An 18,747-nucleotide genomic window follows, 5' to 3' on the forward strand; every position below is an offset into this window, starting at 1 on the left:
ATGTCCCTCCATTATCGTTAACGCTGCCTTCAACGAATTGACCACCAAAAGGCCCTGAGCCTGGCCTTCATTATCTTGCAGTTCCGACATTCCTGGGATAAATACCCAGGCATCTGCTCAAAAGCCCAAAAGCTCCAACGTTCCCCTCTCTGAAAATCAATAATGGCATCGGAACCCTCGAGACCAGCTCTTCAAAGCTCCACCGTCTCACGCCCCGCCAGCAGCAGCATCTCCAGCACTACCGAACGTCGTGTTATTTGCGTCTTGTAAGCCTCCTCCCTCATATCCGGCCTCTGGCTCATACTAAAACAATAACAGCTGCGGCTCCTCCTCCGGCACCTCTCCCACTCATCTCGCCTCCGCCAAATCCCTCGGCGAAACCTTCCACAAGCACAACATCCACCTCGTCTACGGCGGCGGTACCGTCGGCATGATGGGCGAAATCGCCCGCACGCTCGTCTCCCTCTCAGGCCCCGACTCCGTTTCCGGCATAATCCCCACGGCTCTCGTGCAATTTGAACAAGAAGGCCGCCCGGGTACGGCATCCGCACATAACGGCTGCTCGATCGACGAAAACGTGTACGGCCGCATGACAGTTGTGGCGGACATGCATACACGCAAGCAGTTGATGGCGAAGAAAGTCATGGAGGGAGGGTCTGGGAGTGGGTTTGTTGCGTTATCAGGGGGCTACGGGACATTGGAGGAGTTGATGGAGGTGATTACATGGAATCAGCTTGGGATACATGGGATGGGAATTGTGGTGTACAATGTAGAGGGGTATTATGATGGGTTGATACAATGGGTGAGGACGGCGGTGAGCGCCGGGTTCATCGCGCCGGGTAATGCGGGGATTTTGGTTGAGGCGCTGGATGCGGAGGAGGTGGTTAGGGAGTTGAAGGAATATAAGGTAGCGGAAGGTAGATTCAAATTGGATTGGGCTCAGAAGTGAGTTGGGTTGAGGTGCTGGGCCGGGCTATTCTCAAAGTGGGCACGCATCACGAAGTCATGCCAGCATGCATAGCGAGGCGTTGGAAAATACCCACAGACGCATGAAAATCACCAAGCTTGAAGAGATATGCTTGAACAATTACAGCTTCCAGCGGCAGGAAGTCCTCTCTATGTGTCCACCTCCATGCTATCACCAGCATCTGCGCCTTCACCCCCCTCGGCCACCCTCGTCTCAGCAGCCGGCTCTGCGCCCTCCAAAGCAGCCTCCAACAACGGTCCCACCTCAGCCCCATCATACAACTTGAAGCTCTCCGTCTTCCTCTTCCCATCACTCGCCATGCCCGTAACCCCCACACTGGCGTTATCAATCGTCAGTTCCTTATCCTGACTCAAGCTCTCCTTCAGCGCCCTCAGCCCATGTTTGATCAGCTCATCCCTGCTGGAGTCCGCAAATTCCTCTAGATGCCTCTCCAGATACGTCCTGGCCATTTGACTTCTCGCCCCAATCGCACAAGCCACCATCTCCTGCGTCATCCCTGAGGGCTGGAACTCGAACAGATGCGGTCCCGTCTCGTCCACCCCAGCAACCAGCAAACCAACGCCATAAGGCCGCTTGCCGTAGACTTGTGTAGATGTTTGAGCGCGGTCGCCGATCTGGGTGACTATGCGTTCGAGGGGTATGGGACGGCCGTAGGTCATTTTAGATGCGAGCGCTTGCTGTTTCATGAAGTTGGAGAGGACGCGGGCGTCGGAGGCGAGGCCGGCGAGGGCGATACCGACGTGCGAGTCTATGCCTATTACTTTTTTCTGGTAGGAGGAGAGTTCTTCTGCATTTCGCTGGAGTAGGAGGGCGGGTTAGCTATTTGGTGTAGAGGATTTGAGGTACCCGAGGAAGAGGAAGGGTGTACCTTTAGTGCTACTAGCACGGTATGTGTCTTGCTGGCGATTCCAACCACCACTGAGCCTTGCTTGACAGCTTCTGATGCATACTCGACCTGGAAAATACGGCCCTGCGGCGAGCTGCAGTGACGGTAAGCTAGAGCTCATCAATGGTAGGACATGGAGCTGCATACAAGGTCACCGAATCGTTGTCATAGTTGTTTCTGAACATCCTGAAGGACCTCAAGCATCAGTGGTCGTATTATGAACTTCCAGTGAGTTTGGAACACCGGGTGTAGGATTATGAGGTGGTCGGTCGGAGGAAGCTTGAATCCTTGGAGAGCTCAGGCAGTCGAAGGCGACGTGATCCTCGTAGGGCTGAGTGAAGTGCACCACTGTCAGCGCCAAGAAGACAAAAGTCGGCGGTGCGACAGCTTCTACTGGCTCCAAGGACGGGATGCCTCGCTCTGCGGGCAAATACAATTAATCATATCCGAATAGATCAGCTCCGAGGATAATCCTGAGTAATGGACTCAAGGCTTCCTTGCCGGTTAACCAGACGCTTTGCGTTGAATCCAATGCATTTTCTGGAAAGACCGGCTGTGCATGCAGCTGCACGGCTACGCACCGAGGCATTTGAGGTCGACAATCACATGGGCGTTCCGGTGAGGCTGTGATTCACGCCCGGCAGTATCTTTTATGGAGTATGTATGATACATAAAGAGCCGATGCCCGGTTCGATTCAGAAAGGTTCCTAACCTAAGGACCGTTACTGAGAACTCCTACAAGCGATGATGGCGGAAGCCGCTGATGGAGATGACTCATACTCCAATTCCACAGGCCCCAATGTTCAGGACAATTCCAATATAAGGATAGAGAGTTCGGAGACAGCTCGTCTTTTTCGTAGTTTGTGGAGCAATATTACGGATGACAATGCCCTTACTCTTTATGGCTTCCGAAGGTTCAGAACGACTCATCTACTCAATCTACGACTCTTAGAGACTGAGATCGACAAAATTGATCACCAGGTCTATCAAGCTGGACTGAGTCTGGGTCTTCCAACGACAAGCGCAGATAAGTTGGGGTTGAAGCACAGCAAGAGAGATAGACATGCACCAAGCCCGGAGGCAGTCCTCAATCCTCAGCTTGTGTCGAAGCTACGCCAGCTTCTGAAGGAGTACGGTATGTTTCTATAACAATCACGAGACCAGGATTACTTAGACTAACTCAGTGTTCCATCTCAGATGAAGGATTAGTCTCATTCAATCAGATCATGATGATGGAGACCTTTGCTTTGGCGGACAACAGCTGGCAAGCTAGCCTTCGAAGTGACAACCAAAACCCCTACGAGATGTACAAAACGCGGCTCGTACGCGTTGATACGGTCAGTCGAAGCCGCTCAGGTGATCTTCTTCGGCGCAGTTTGCGAAAATGCTTGCGGGCTTTCTGGTTCTTTATTCGCTTTCGAGGACAACACGCCTACCAAAAGCGCAGCTCTTACTTTTCGCCCACCGAGCTGGAATCCAACCTCAAACGATCTTATCAGAATACGAGCCGACTCGCAGATATTATTACCCGCTTTTTGATTGCGCTGATAGCGGGTGCTTTTCTTGTGACACCGCTGGCAATTCTTTCGCATCAGTCAACCGTTATAGCACATCTGGTCACTATATCCGTTTGTATTGTTTTGTTTTCTCTGCTTGTGTCGCTTCTAACCAGGGCCTCGAACGAAGAAACGATGGTGGCTTCTGCGGCGTATGCGGCTGTGCTATCAGTGTTCTTCTCTAACAATTCGGGTTCATGAGCTGTTGGCAAAGCCATCGAACCACTAGCTAGCTAATATGAGGTTCTTGAAGGTAGCGTTGATGAATGAAAGCACTGAGTAGCCGGCTTTCAAATGGCGTTTTACCTGCTCAGGATGATTCGATGAACATGTTGTTACAACCTAGCATGTGTGTGTGTGTGTGTGTGTATAATTCCTATATCGGAGGGCTGTACCTCTATTTATATCTCTTCTCACTGAAAGGCGTAGCCTAGAGTACAACCGTTTTTACCCACTCGGCCTTACAATCATATCCGATATCTATATCCTATTTAAGGTACGATAGATAATTGTGATCCCGTAAAATTACGGCTATATATATTATATTAGGAATTCTAAAGCCTTTATTATAATTAGATATTATTATACTCTACAATGTACCCCAAAGCTTTTTTCTTATTTCTTCGAGTTAAGCTTTAATCTCTCTATTCTATATATCCTTAGATACCTAGTACTTTATTATATATCGTTATATAAGAGAGAGAATAATAATATTTATTAAATCGAAGTTAAAAGCTCGCTTCGATTCTCGTAAAAATATAAGATCTAATTAGACTTATTCGTATATCGATAGCTAACTAGAAGATATATAACTATTACTTATTACTTACTAACTTCGCTATTAAGAGGATATTTTTTAAATATATTAGATTTAGCTCTCTTATCTAATCTCTTTTCTATAAAAAATCTTTATATAATTTTTATAAACGAGCTAACTCGTCTATAGCTAAAGTTAAATATTTATAATATTCAAAAAAAAGTTATCGATTAATAAGAGAGAGAGATATTATTTAATTAAGAGAGATAAGACTCGCTATTATATTAATAATATCGAATTCTTCGTGTCAGGACCAGCATAGGTGCGATACCAGTATGGGTGAGGTAGATAGGATAATAAGGCTACCGAACTATGTAGGTGGGAAGGAGGCATGATATAGTAGGAGATGCCTCCGCCAAGGCCCGCTAGCCATAGGGCTGAGTGGTGTGTCAAGGGTACGCTCGTAACACTACCCCCCTCTCAATAGCCATGGCCCCCATGGCTGGTAGACCGGAGATGCACGCCCATCGCTTGCCCTGTGTCTCCAAACATCCATAGTCCGTGTAGGCCTCGACCGGAGAAGATTTGCCGAGGTGTAGTGGTATTGCCGGGCCGCATGCTGGTCTTGACTGTGCCATGCCTGCATTGTCCTTCAGAGATCCTGGAGATATAGTCCATATCTTGCCTGCGTGCCAGCAAGATTCTCCGAATTCTTCTCCTTGCCCAGTCTGCTTGCCATAGTCCTCCACTTTTTTTGCCTTCAACACCTACTGGCAGCCTGGCCTGGGAGCTTCACTGTAGATTTGCCCTGTGTCTCCCATGCTCTTGCCATCAAGTCCATCAATAGAATTGAAGAAAATCCAACGCATGCATGTGTTATGAATTCAACTCCAACACCTGTTGGCAGCCTGGCCTGGGAGCTTCACTGTAGATTTGCCCTGTGTCTCCCATGCTCTTGCCATCAAGTCCATCCTTTGGTGGGGAAAGAATTGAATGTGGTGAATGCCATTTGGTAGCAGGCTCACTATGTGTATTGCCGACATGCTCAGTGAAGAGGTCGAATCGTAGTCGTTTCGGGGCTGTTCCCGTCGCCATTGTAGCAGGCTCACTATGGTGTGGGGGGGTGTTTGTGACGATTTCTTTCTACTATCAATTCGCTAGTCGTACGAATGGTCCCTGTGCCTTATTTATCCCTCGCCCACTGTTTTGGCGAGGCCGTTCCGCTGTCCCGTGAGGCTCTTTGGAATCGAGTTACCCGTCTGGTGGGCTTACCCAGGGATACGATGGCTCAACTTGGTTTCTTGCCAAAGCCCCTGCCAGCGCATTTCTTTGAATTCGTCCGCTAATTCGAATGGAGTGTGCCCGAATTACATTTCTCTTCGCCGGGGGGTACGAAGGAGCCTTATTATAATGTCAGGACCAGCATAGGTGCGATACCAGTATGGGTGAGGTAGAACTAGGATAATAAGGCTACCGAACTATGTAGGTGGGAAGGAGGCATGATATAGTAGGAGATGCCTCCGCCAAGGCCCGCTAGCCATAGGGCTGAGTGGTGTGTCAAGGGTACGCTCGTAACACTTCGAGGAAGACGCGTTAACCCTCGATCTGACGCGTTTTATTATTCGATTTTCGCTTATATATAGTTAATCGTTATTATAATTAAAAAATCCGATCGTATATCTATATATAAATATACGCTCTTTTAAGATCTCTTAGCTCCTCTAATATATCGAATTGTAAATTTACGTTTACTATAACTAATAAGTTAAGATTTAATTAACGCGTAGTAGCTGCTAAACAGGTACAGAGTAGACTCCCGAAGGCATAAGAATCTTTGTCAGAGGGTTTGTAGCCGGCACCACGTACAGGTAGATCTCGTTGCCAGCCCACCTAGCATGTAGTAGAAGTATGCAAGGTGCAAAGACCTGGAAACCACTTGGCACGAGCTAATTGGTTGCTTGTTCAGATGCGTCCAGAAACATGCACCTCGCGGTCGGGCTTAGCGCTATCGCAGCACTGATTTATGGAGACGGGGGACACGAAAAACCTTTGTAGGTACCGGTACATTGTTCGATCCTCGCAATGTTGTGTGGCGACCTCGAATCTACGAGTGCTCGGACGAGCGGAGATTTGAGCACCAGTATGTAACGCCAACACAATCTTGAGCGTGGGGTTAGTACTTTGGAGTGAAGGCGACTTTCTCGCTAGGACCCTCATTGCTTATGCGGGCGCGGAGTTAGGTTGGATAGGGTGGGGTGTGGTGGGATATATTGTGATAAGCCCCTTTTGATGTAGGCTTACAGCTTAGTGCTCGGACGAGCGAAGATTTGAGCACCAGTATGTAACGCCAACACAATCTTGAGCGTGGGGTTAGTACTTTGGAGTGAGGGCGACTTTCTCGCTAGGACCCTCATTGCTTATGCGGGCGCGGAGTTAGGTTGGATAGGGTGGGGTGTGGTGGGATACATTGTGATAAGCCCCTTTTGATGTAGGCTTACAGCTTAGTGCTCGGACGAGCGAAGATTTAAGCACCAGTATATAACGCCAACACAATCTTGAGCGTGGGGTTAGTACTTTGGAGTGAGGGCGATTTTCTCGCTAGGTAGAACCCTCATTGCTTATGCGGGCGCGGAGTTAGGTTGGATAGGGTGGGGTGTGGTGGGATATATTGTGATAAGCCCCTTTTGATGTAGGCTTACAGCTTACTAAGTCAGATACTGGTACCGTTGATACATCGTCGAAGTGGTAAAATGATGTCCCGAGCGAAATGAAGGTGTCAAAAAAACTCTCGCTCAAATCATAATATGTGCTAGGGCGCGGGCTTCCCAGTGGTGAAAAGCTTGCCGAGTACTGGTTTTTAACTATATTTGATTCTCAGAGAGACCCCCTAAAACCCCTCGGACCCTTCGGGGGCTCTTTAAGGGCTCTCCGAGAGCTTATATCGGAGGGGCTATTAAAGCAAGCTCGAAATTTGATTATTTTAGAGATATTTGATTAATTTCGAGCTTGCTTTGACAGCCCCTCCGATATAAGCTCTCGGAGAGCCCTTAAAGAGCTTTAAAGAGTTTAAGGGTTTTTAAGAGGTCTAACCCTAAGAATCGAGAGAGATAGGTACACCAGTATGATATTTTATTTGATATACTCAGGGGAGACCCCCTGAAACCCCCCTAACCCTCCGGGGGCTCTCCGAGGGCTCTCCGAGGGCTCCTGCCGGAGGGGCTCTTCTCGCAAGCTCGATAATTTAAATAAAAATCTTAGTTTTTAGTATATCTTTACGAATACTTTATTTAAAAGCGTATAATTAACTCTATAACTCTATAAATTTACTTTATTATTATTTATTACATGACGTTAAAGGAATTAAATAGAATAAATTAATAAAGTTGATGTTCGAGGTTCAGCCTTATGGTGCTTCCTCTTTTGGATGTACCCGTGTGCACCCGCTTTTAGCTTAGAAATGAAGAAATAAAGTGAGTTTTAGCTTCAAAATCACGAAATCTGAAGACCTGATTGGTCAACTTTAAATTTATGGTTGTCGAACATTTTGTGATTTCAGTCTTGAGTAATGAGAAAGCAAGCTTTCCAATCAGCTGATATTGGTTTTAGCTGTGAACCATTTCGTCATGTTACTGTTATCTGTACAGCTATGAAGGCATGAAGGCACACTCGTAAGGTAGAGCTAGCCGTGCATTAGTTTGGGATCTTCACCACGAGGCGTCCAATCATTCTCAGATGCAGTCCACCACCTCGCTGATCCTTCAGCCGCAGTCGAGAGCTGAGCCTGGGGAACTGCTCAGGGCCATTCTTCATCTTCCATCCATTGACGAAACCAGATCTCCTGCTGAACCTCCGCGAGTCAAACACAATCATGAGTGCGCAAAGACGACTCAGGCCCGAAGACTACACGGTTGGGTGGCTCTGTGCATTATTTCAATCCGAGCAAGTAGCAGCCATCAAGATGTTAGACGAACAGCATCAAGAGCTTCCGAAGCCCGTCGGTGATGATAACACATACACCTATGGCTCCATCGGTAGTCACAATATTGTCATCGCATGCTTGCCCATCAGCCACCCTGGCACGACCTCTGCCTCAAGAATGGCAGACCTACTGCCCACAAGCTTTCCAAATATGAGACTACATTTGTTTGTGGGCATAGGTGGGGGGATACCGCACAATCCTCCACATCTGGATGCCAGTCAAGACATTCATCTGGGGGATGTTGTCGTTGGGGTAGCTGAGACTCCCGGCGTTGCAGGTGTTGTTCAGTATGATTTCATGAGAGAGAAAGGAGAGGATGGCAGAGACCAGCTGGGAATATTTGATAAACCGAACCCAGAGTTGTTGACCGCCTTGGGAAAGTTGTTCTCCAACTACGAAATGGGAGACAGTAATCCCCACTCACATCTGGCAAAGTTGACAGGAACGAGGTCAGATTTCGCCCGTCCCCCACCGGGAGGAGATAAGTTCTACCGGTCAACCTACAAGCACATCAACGGTGCCCCAAACTGCGATCAATGCTCTATCGATCAAGAAGTAGTCCGAATCAAGCGTCAGGGTTCGATTCCGTTATTTCATCAAGCTCAAATTCTGTCGGGGAACTCGGTCATCAAGGACGCTAAACACAGAGATGAGCTCAGCCAAGTATATCCTCATGCCCGCTGCATTGAAATGGAGGCTGCCGGAGTGGTGGACCAGACGCACTGTTTAGTGATACGGGGTATTGCCGACTATGCGGACTCTCATAAGAACGAAACATGGCAACCTTATGCGGCAGGGACAGCAGCAGCTTTCGCAAGAGAACTACTCTTGACCGTCCAACCTTCTGTTGTAAAAGAATTGGGAAACATAGCTCCCACCGCTGGGCAGGCTGCTGACCCGCAATCTAGCGGAAATCTAGAGCCAGGTGCGTAGGACTGTTTCACATCAGCAGAATCAAACTTTCAGGTCGAAGGGTGGAGCGGCGCCGCTTAATTCTGATTGTGTATAATCGCTGTATGCAAGCAGGGTCAATGCCCGGGGAAGGTTCTAGAACCGAAAAGAGGCCTGAGAAAATGTCAATGAATTTGTAGAATTGTCGTTAGGGAAGGGCCGATTCTCTTCAAACATGCACCTCATCATCCCAGCTTCACGTGTATCGGTTTTGACTGTAGAAATTTCTCGATGTTCTTTGTTTGGCATAGATGTTGAAGACGTAATACTGTTGGTTCAGCTTCTGGCGGATACTGACCACGGCTGTTAGGCAATGTGCATTGGATGGTTCCCAAAAAGGCCAACAAGCTTTTCACCGGCCGGACCCGGATTCTCGAAAAGCTAGGCCACAGCCTGGCGTCCCAGTCCCCTTCTTCGTCGGTGAGCGAAGAGCAAAAGATTTTTGTCATAGTTGGTTATGGCGGGATTGGAAAGAGTGAGGTGTGCTTGAAGTTCGCAAATGACCATCGTCAACAGTGAGACACCACTACATTGAGCACACGCAGTTCTCTTCGTCATCTAACACTGCTCAAACAGTTTCTGGGGCGTTTTCTGGATCGACGCTAGCAGTGAAGAAACAGCAAAGCAGTCCTTCATCGATATCGGGAAACTGTGTGGTGGAAAAGCGGAGACTTTTGAGCAAGTGAAAACATGGCTTGCCAACATCTGTTATTCTTGGATCCTTATCATCGACAACGCCGACAATCCTGATATCGACTATGCTATATTTTTCCCTTCCGGAGAGAAGGGTAACATTCTTCTGACCACTCGGAATCAGCAATGTTGCGCCCATGCAACCGTCGGTCGCGAGGATCTAGATCATCTGGACCTTCAAGATGCTACGTCGCTTCTCTTTAAAGCCGCTGGGATAGCCGAATCATCGCGTGGAGACAATCACAAGGCGGCAGAGAAAGTAGTTCAAGATCTGAGTTACCATACTCTCGCTATCGTTCAAGCAGGAGCATTCATCAAGCTTCGGTTTTGTTCACTTGAAGAGTATCCCATACTCTTCAAAGAAGAGGCAGAGAAACTCCTGAATTATCGTCCGATACAAGCACAATCGACCTATGGAAGTGTATTCGCGACGTTTGAAATCTCGGCTACCCATCTGGGATCCTCTCAAGACCAGAATGCTGCGAATGCGCTCAGCTTGCTGCCACTCTTAGGTTTCTTTCACTTTCAGGAAATACCTGTGTTGATGTTTTCAAGAGCGCGGGACGAGGCTATTGCTATACGTGAAAAGAGAGGCAGAGGAATGCCACAGGATGAGATTTACCGACTATCTGAGTTACAGATCTCTCGCCTACCTGAATTCATCATGCCGAGGAACCACATTGCCACAGGTTCTTCCCCATGGCAGTGGCGCGAAATCCTGAATCTCCTAGAATCCTACTCGATCATTAAATTTAGTGGGACTGGTGAAGATCTTTCCTTCTCGATGCATCCACTTGCTCACACGTGGGCTCGCAGTCGCCCCGGACTAACACCCAGAGAGCAGAGTTGGGCAGCAGCTGGCTCGGTCATCGCTTTGTCGATGCGTGGAACGAACTACAATATGTTCCATGAAAAGCTTCGATCGCACGTTGAAGCTTACCTAGGTTACCCGATTCTTGAGTACCGAGCGGAAATGACAGAACTGGAGATTTGTCAAACTCATTTCCGAATCTGCTGGCTCGTTCTACATCTGCTTCATACTTCAAGACTTCGAGATCTTCTTAAAATACTCGAGACATTTGAGGCCTGGACGGGCGCTAGTGGAGAGTCCAGCTTACAGATAAAACTCCTTACTGCCAACTGCTTTCTTCAAGAGGGACAGCACCAAACAGCGGTAGGGCTACTGGAGCGGCTAGTCGAGACTAATCATGCTGATGATCTCGGTCTGCAAGCTACACTTGCAAACGCCTATCTCCAGTGCAAGCAGCACCAAAAGGCAGTACCTCTACTCGAGCGCCTAGCCAAGATACAAGAGAGAACAGAAACGCCGGATGATGAGTATCTTTTGCGGTTACGACACCTGCTTGGATGCACATATATTGGAAACAAGCAATTTGAAAGAGCAGCACCGCTTCTTGAGCAAGTAGTCGAGATACAAAAGGGATCGATGGTGTCTACACATCGTAGTCGTCTAGCATCTGAAATTATGCTTGGAAGAGCCTACATAGGCAAAAGGCAGTATGAGAAAGCGGCAAAAATCCTTCAACAAGTACTTGACATACGATGTCAAATACTAGATGTCAAGGATCCCGGTCTCCTCGCTACGCAGAATTGGCTTGCAAAAGCTTATATTGGCATGGGAAACGGTCATTATGGAAGAGCAGCGGAGCTCCTTGAGCCGGTGGTCAGGAAAGATGAGAGTTTTCTGGCACCTGAAAACCCTGATCGTTTGGCATCGCAGCACGAGCTTGCAAAAGCTTATATTGGCATGGGAAACGGTCATTATGGAAGAGCAGCGGAGCTCCTTGAGCAGGTGGTCAGAGCACCGGACGACCCTTATCGTATGATGTCGCAGCAATTGCTCGAAGAAGTCCGTGGGCGTATTGAGGCTGAGAACGATGCCGAATCCACATCTGTCTCTGGAGAGACGACTTGACCTTCTATCTAGAGCGAAAGAGCAGCTGCAGGATTTCGCAAAGACATTTCATGGCATTAAGAGTTCATTTTGCCAAAGCGTTAGAACGTGGTTTGGTAGGAGAGAGAGAATCTCATGAGTCATGAACGAAATCAAAATATGGGAGCGATGAACTCAGAATCCAACCTGGAAGAGGGTTCCCAGTCCATGTTCCAAACTTGTTACGATGTGCGGCAAATGTTTCAGTTGTCCCCCAAAGTAATTGGCCTAAGTATGTTATACTAGGCCTCTTCGAATAGTACAATTAAACGGCCCCTTCTGACCACTTACGCTCGCTCGTCCCAATCTTCTCGAGTAATCTCCCGATAGGCCTAAAGGTGTACCTTTTAGCGCCAAGACCTTGTCATGCTCCGACAACGACAAGATTTCCATATCAGCTTTGAACGTGGCAGTGTAGACATGCATCTCACTCCAGCGCTATGGCTAACATTTGGGATATCGCCTGCTCCAAGCTGCCCGAGGAGCAGCAAGGTTTACTCACGTCAGGACTGCCTCTTCTGGCCCGGTTCGACGAGTTGAGCTTTACAGTCGAACAGACCCGGGGAGATGCGGAATCGCAGCGCAAGCATTTCGATAAGATGGTTTCGTGGATTTAGAGATTTATAATCCTTGCGATCGTAGGTCTTCCCCAGTTCAAGAAACCCTAGACAATGGTGATGAATAAGTCAGATTTTCTTTACTTCTACAGCTTTCTTGATCCGGAGGAGCTGGAGCGCGGGAAGGTCGCAGAAATTGCCCGCTCGATTGTGAAGCAGCTGTTGGTCCAGTCCTAAAAACTTCCAGCTTACGTAAATGGATATTAAGAGTTTAGCCTGGTTATCTTTGATGATACAACCTGCCCCTTTCGCTTCGCCCACACCTCAGTCTAGGATAGACTCTTGTATCAGCGGAGTGAGTACAAGATGCCAGACGAGAACTATGCACGTTTGCTCAGCGGTTCACTTTGATACTATTGCAGGCGTCCACCGTGTCATTGATTCGTCGAAATTTCCAGGACACAGCAACAGAAATTGAAACGACAGCCCCGGCCCGATCCCAAGAAATGCATAGAGATAGCGTGTCCCAAGATGGTCCATTGCTCTTCGAGCGGGCCTTAATTGATGCAAGAGGCCAACCAGTGAAAACAATCGTGTGGGTGGAAGACCACTGGCGTAATATACTACCAAACGTGAGGAACGACGCAAACTATCGTCACTGGTCCTTTTGGAGACCGAATTTCGAGACATGGTAAAAGTCATGATATAACCTACGATGGCTACAAATATTGCTGTCTTGCTTGAGTACATGAGAGGCCAAGAAGTGCTCTGTTCCCGAAGAACGATGTTGGAAGCTAAAGAAGTAAACAACAACACACTTCTCCGAACTCCTTCACTTTGCAAGCAAAAATTCCAAGCGCGCGTCAAATACGGTGATCCAATAGCCCTTTAAGGATGTGTTCCAACCACATTTGGGGCGTTAAACACTCAATTCTCGCTCATTTGTCTTCACGAACATCTACCCACATTCACCCCATACACCACCACCACGCCTTTCCAGCCAGTCTCCAGTCATGGCTACCATCCCTCCCTATAAGCCGAGCACAAAACACTCAGCCAAGACTACCATTCCTCCTGATGATCCCGAAGCAGAATATGAAACCGCCGTCGCCGCATACAAAGCGCAAGTGAGCGTTATGGGCCCAACGCGCAAACAGTACGAGGCGCTTTTCTTTCAACACAAACAAGCTCAAACACGCTATGACAAGATCATGGACAAAACGACATCGCAAAACACCACATACCAGCGCCATAAGCGATACGTAATCTCACTGACAAACGCCTTGCTCGCTTCAAACCTCACACTACGCTCCGCTTCAGGACCGGTCAGCGACTTGCAAGCTCTAACGCACGCAACTCTCCTTTATGATATTCGACTCTCTGCTCGCACGCTCGTCGACATGATGGTTCAGAACAAGCGCCTGGACAAGGCAAGAGAAAGGTTTTGGAAACTCGATCAGGAACTGCATGTGAAGTGTGAGGAGTTGTTTGAAGTGGTGGACAAGAATTGTAAAGAGTTGGATCGACTGCATGCGAAGGTGCTTGAGGCAGAGAAGAAGATGGGTGAGGAGTCCAGATGTGGGATGGCAGAGGGGAAATGTCTTTCTTGTGTCAGGAATAGTGAGAAGGAGGCGAGGAGGCTGGGGGCGGAGAATGTGGCGAAGGCGAAGGGAGGGTCTAGGAAAATAGGGAAAGGGCTGGGGGCGAAGAAGAAGTTGGAGGATATTCTTGAGGAGGTGGATTAGGAGAACGGGCTGAATGGAGTGCATAGACCGTTGAACGTGTGTATTCCCGGTGCGGAAGAGATATGCACATCACACTTGTCGTTGCCGCTTGTCAATAAGGATTCTAAGTTTGCAAAGAAGAGAAGCACCCGCAACACATCTGTCAATCTCATTAGCAGGAATGGTTATGTACTACCATAGTGACAGGAAGCACGGGTACCAAGTCTATCAGTGCCATCAGGCAGAACAAATATTGACGGTCACAGTGAAGCCGAGAACTGATGATCCCATAAGGAAGACCTGACGTGCAAAGTGACGATGTAGAGGAGCACCGGCAACAAGGCTATTAAAGCCATCAGTACACTATGCAAACAGCCCTAGAAGCGCACGACGCAATGGGTATTTGGCATGCCACGAAACGATCAAAAGAATCTCCACCATATGAGTACAATCATCATCACTCCCACCCCCACAAACGGTCCATACTGTTTAAGCAGTAACTCCCAGTTAATCCTGACTGCCGCCCTCCTATACTTCTTACTATCTTCCTTCAACCTCCCTGACATCTCACCCATCCGCTCCAAACTGTCCCCTCTATACAGCAAATCCTCAATGTTCTTTGTCATGACCTTCGTCACATCTCTCAGCTCATCATTCAGTTTATCCAGGTTCTGACTCGCGCGGCTGTCCTGGTAGGTCTTCTTTGTGCGCTGCATAAAAGTGTCAAATTCGACAAAAGCGTAAGGGCGGCAGGTGGGGGAGAGGTATTGGGAGGAGGAGTACGTGGTTGTGAATTCGGTGGCTAGGTCGGAGAGGTAGGTGAAGGCTAATTTGCGGGGGTAGGAATGGTCGCAGATGGTGAGGAAGCAGAGTTGGTCTTGTATCAAATAGCTGCAGTGCACCCAAAGAGTTCAGTATTAGTTTCTCGGCAAAGGGGAGAGGGAGCAGGCGACGTACTGCAGAGTGTATTTGCCAGCTTCTATGCTGGCCTGAGGCTCAGAATTGCGGTTCAGCCGCCGTATGATCATCTTCGCATTTGCTTTGGGATCTGCAAGCTCGGTCTCCGCTTGCTCGTCGTCAACGGTGGCTGCGAGCAGGAGGCCATCGATCCTGGCTATCTGTGTTGATTTGACCATCTTGCTTTGTTGCCCGTCCTCCCTTATAGAACCACCGCTACTACTAGCTATTCTAGTTATGTAGCTATCCCAGGCATTGGTAGTAGAAACGACTGCTCCGGGAAGAACCAATTCTCACTTCAATAGACTAGAAGAACAGCTGTAATCAAGGTCGGTTCATCAATTGCTGCATGCAGTGACCTTTCTGACATTAGGGTCGGGGAAGCTTCCGCTCGGGGTGCGGCTGCCGGAGGGCGCTTGAAGAATAGCCGCGACAGGAACAGCATGTTTATTGTTCGCAAACAATTCTGAGCTTCAAACTGAACACTTCATTTACTTGTGCCCAAGATGTGAGAGGCTTTGGTTGAGCACTTGTTAAAGTCAGTCTACCTCATGCGTAATGCCTATTCCACACCCTCTGTACACATCAAGATGACTCCTCAGAAACGCAAGGCGGACGCCGCATCACCAGCAGAGGCTTCTGACGAATCACCTCACAAGCGGGCCAAGTCTGAGAGTATTGATGACATAGTTAACAAGCCGGATAGTAATACTCGCTCTTCTGACGAGTCTTCAGAACACCATGTCGAGCATTCAATCTCTGTGGCCAGCCCTTCGAGTAATTCACGCACAGTTCCTGGTGGAGAGGACGAGACTGCCCTTCTTACAGATCTACCACAGACATGGGATCAAGCAAGTGACGCGGATAAATTGTTGGTGAAGATGAAGGAGGAGAACACAAAGAGCACCTGGGCTAAGATTGAGCAACGTTGGGAACGAGCGACGGGGGAAAAGCCTGCTGGAGGCGTATTGCCCGATAGATATTGGCGCCTCAAAAAAATAATGGCATCTTCAAAAGCCGGCGGCGCAGTTGGAGGAAACGTGGAGTCCAAAGTTGTTGAGGAACTCTTGGAGACTTCAGAAGACATATCCACGCTTCCAACAAATGGAGTCAGACGTCCGAGCCCTGCAATCGGCGGACCCTCAGAAAAGTCTCCACGTACTATCTCCAAACTCTCAGAACCTGCGATTAAACCTTTGACAACTGAAAGTGCAGCTTCTGCCAATGAGATTGCCCCCGAAAAAGACTTTCCGCAGTCATGGGAACATGCAAATGCCGGGGACCAGCTGATAGTGAGAATGAAGACAAGTCGAAAGGCCTGGCCCAGGATCGAGGAAGCGTGGCAAGACTTGACGGGCGAAACGCCTGCGGAGGGTGCATTGCGAGATCGATACATGGGCATGAGAGAACTAGTCATTTGCCCAGGAATCAAAGGCCCATACACGAAAAGCACTTTTGACAGAGGCACTGACCAAGCTGTTTCTCGCCGCGCAAAGGATACGCTCAGAACGCCGAGGAAGCAGAAGGTGGAAGCTGAACCCTCTGAGGAATCTTCAAATGAATCTTCTTCTGTAATTTCGAAGCATTCCAAGAATATTGCACGTCGAAAGCCCCGTGGTGCAGTTGAAAAGCAGATGAGAGCCAATGCTTTTGATGGACCGTCAGATGAACGTTTTTCTAGACGTACGAAAACTACGGCCGAAGAACCTAGCGATGGGAAGCCGGAGACAGGATTTTCGGATGAATCAGATGAGTCAGATGAGACCTCGAAGCAGTCATTGACGGTGGTCAAGTCTGCGAAACGTCCACGCTCAAAACATGCGAACTCCGGAGCTCAGAATACAGCGGGGACTGCTGACGAGATGGTGGTGGAAATGAAAGAAAGAGGATGCAATTGGGTCGAGATCAGCAAAGCATGGACAGAGCGAACAGGCTTGACGCACGCTCCAGATACATTGCGAAAACGCTACGCTCGCATGAAGAACGGTTCTGCTGCAAAGCTGGTATCTAAAAACCAGGCTTCGAGCAAACGGAAGGTGAAAGCCACATCTCCAGACGAAGGTTCATTCGAGGCGTCAGCGAAACGTAACAAATCGACGACCGAAACTCCTATCAAACGCAATATGGACCGTGGAAAGCGCAAGAGTTCAGTCAAGTACACGGATTCAACGACTGATGAGGATGAGCTCTTCGCTGCACCTGTCGAGCCTGTTGCCGTCGCCACCACCCCCGCCAAGCGTAATGCTGGTCGTGCTGCGAAGGTAAACAGAAGCGATCCAGAATGGCTAGTGACCAACGAGAAGTCACCTCTTGCCGACGAAGACCTTCATGCAGAATTCTCCAACCCCAAGACATACGAGAACTTCACCAAATCAGACTGGGAGGACCTTCGCGAAACCCTTCCTCCTAATGTCCCCATCAATTCTGATGGGTACTCCATTCCTATGGCATTCTTCAAGTACGACCCTGACTTCCGCCGCGGCATTCGTGAATTCCAGGAGGACCTCTCTTCCGGGCGTTTGGATCCCAAATGGCAAGCTGATGCAGCTCAGGCAATGGAGGAACGGGCTCAAGGGCAATTTGATGCGTACAAGGAAAGTCAGTTTGAGGCGTTCTGGGGACAGAAGCAGAAGCTGAACCATGATGCTCTTGCTGGGGAAAGCACTAAGATCAAGTTGGACTTGCTGATACAAAATGAGATATTCAAGGTCGGAGATTACTTTAGCTACTCGAGGGTTTTTGGTCGTGGGAAGAATGGGGTGCTCGTAGAGAAGGATTGCAAGGTGAGCGAACTCCTTGAGATTGTGCTAGTATGCCATAGGTCATCGCTAAAAATCCCTAGATTGTCAAGGTCGATGACAAAACACTAACATTCGCCATTCCTCCTGGGCAACGAAAATACTCTCGCCGTATGTTTGAATCAGGACCTTCAGGAGATACTAAACCCGAAGCAAAAGCAACAACGGCCGGTGACGATGAACAGTCCCCAGTCGATGTGAAGAACAGTCTCAACGATGCTGAAGCCGGTGTGGATAACGACATCAACGCTAGTAAAGGGCTACAAGGTAGCGAAAACGGTAACGGAGTCCTGACAACCAGTGAGATGGCCGAGAATGGCAACTTGCCGGACATGGAGCCAAAAGAGGATGAAGCCTTGCCAGATAGTAAGGCGGATGAGCATGGTACTGGAAGACCTACGCGGTCAGAAGGCACCGCAATCTCAGCAAACACCAAACCGCAAGAAGACGAGATTCACGAAGCCACGGCATCAGAAGGGGATAAAGAAGACGGAGCAACTGTCCAAACCAACGGCGACGATCAATTGTCTGCAGTTGCCTCCCAAGACGAGGACGTGCTACACAGCATCTCATACCTCACCCAGCTCGAGAATAAGATTGTTGACATCGATGGCCATTTCAATTCCAAGGATATTGCAACGCAGAATTCATGGAAAAATTTCCGTGGCATACGCAATCACCAGGATCTCGGGACGCTCTTCGAGATGCGCGAGGACTTCTATGTCTATAAGCACCCGCAGATCGTGAAGGAGGCGAAGAGAAAGAGGTAGTTGCGGCTGTGATTCGAAGGGGATGGGAAGGTTGGGTGCGGGTTTCCGCGACATTCCTAGGCGTTCATAAGATACCCCAGCATACCAAGCGAGCATGATACTTTTCGATGGATTCCTAGGAGAAAGCATGAGGAGAAAAGTTCTACAGAAAAACCAGTAGCCAGAAAGATAAACCGT

The 18,747-nt window shown here is 48.7% G+C and overlaps 7 protein-coding genes across 7 annotated transcripts; 5 read left to right on the top strand and 2 right to left on the bottom strand.

The window, feature by feature from the left end:
- Positions 1-162: 162 nt before the first annotated feature.
- On the top strand, positions 163-949 carry HO133_000057 (uncharacterized protein; the record flags this gene model as incomplete). Its single annotated transcript, XM_037290997.1, has 2 exons — positions 163-266; positions 319-949. 2 exons carry the CDS (start codon positions 163-165, stop codon positions 947-949), a joined length of 735 nt encoding a protein of 244 aa, XP_037152432.1.
- Positions 950-1,116: 167 nt separating this feature from the next.
- On the bottom strand, positions 1,117-2,059 carry HO133_000058 (uncharacterized protein; the record flags this gene model as incomplete). Its single annotated transcript, XM_037290998.1, has 3 exons — positions 1,117-1,785; positions 1,857-1,968; positions 2,022-2,059. 3 exons carry the CDS (start codon positions 2,057-2,059, stop codon positions 1,117-1,119), a joined length of 819 nt encoding a protein of 272 aa, XP_037152433.1.
- A 562-nt stretch (positions 2,060-2,621) lies between these two features.
- HO133_000059 (uncharacterized protein) lies at positions 2,622-3,615 on the top strand (the record flags this gene model as incomplete). The annotated part of the gene is made up of 3 exons (XM_037290999.1): positions 2,622-3,009; positions 3,072-3,211; positions 3,547-3,615. The coding sequence occupies 3 exons, from the start codon at positions 2,622-2,624 to the stop codon at positions 3,613-3,615; spliced, it is 597 nt and encodes a 198-aa protein (XP_037152434.1).
- A 4,440-nt stretch (positions 3,616-8,055) lies between these two features.
- HO133_000060 (uncharacterized protein) lies at positions 8,056-11,746 on the top strand (the record flags this gene model as incomplete). Its single annotated transcript, XM_037291000.1, has 3 exons — positions 8,056-9,091; positions 9,428-9,632; positions 9,694-11,746. The coding sequence occupies 3 exons, from the start codon at positions 8,056-8,058 to the stop codon at positions 11,744-11,746; spliced, it is 3,294 nt and encodes a 1,097-aa protein (XP_037152435.1).
- A 1,588-nt stretch (positions 11,747-13,334) lies between these two features.
- Positions 13,335-14,066, top strand: HO133_000061 (uncharacterized protein; the record flags this gene model as incomplete). Its single annotated transcript, XM_037291001.1, has 1 exon — positions 13,335-14,066. One exon carries the CDS (start codon positions 13,335-13,337, stop codon positions 14,064-14,066), a length of 732 nt encoding a protein of 243 aa, XP_037152436.1.
- Positions 14,067-14,467: 401 nt separating this feature from the next.
- On the bottom strand, positions 14,468-15,181 carry HO133_000062 (uncharacterized protein; the record flags this gene model as incomplete). Its single annotated transcript, XM_037291002.1, has 2 exons — positions 14,468-14,936; positions 15,003-15,181. The coding sequence occupies 2 exons, from the start codon at positions 15,179-15,181 to the stop codon at positions 14,468-14,470; spliced, it is 648 nt and encodes a 215-aa protein (XP_037152437.1).
- Positions 15,182-15,553: 372 nt separating this feature from the next.
- HO133_000063 (uncharacterized protein) lies at positions 15,554-18,570 on the top strand (the record flags this gene model as incomplete). The annotated part of the gene is made up of 2 exons (XM_037291003.1): positions 15,554-17,785; positions 17,845-18,570. The coding sequence occupies 2 exons, from the start codon at positions 15,554-15,556 to the stop codon at positions 18,568-18,570; spliced, it is 2,958 nt and encodes a 985-aa protein (XP_037152438.1).
- Positions 18,571-18,747: the final 177 nt, after the last annotated feature.

Source organism: Letharia lupina, assembly GCF_014066315.1.
Source record: "Letharia lupina isolate WasteWater1 chromosome Unknown contig_10, whole genome shotgun sequence".
Classification (NCBI taxonomy): domain Eukaryota; kingdom Fungi; phylum Ascomycota; class Lecanoromycetes; order Lecanorales; family Parmeliaceae; genus Letharia; species Letharia lupina.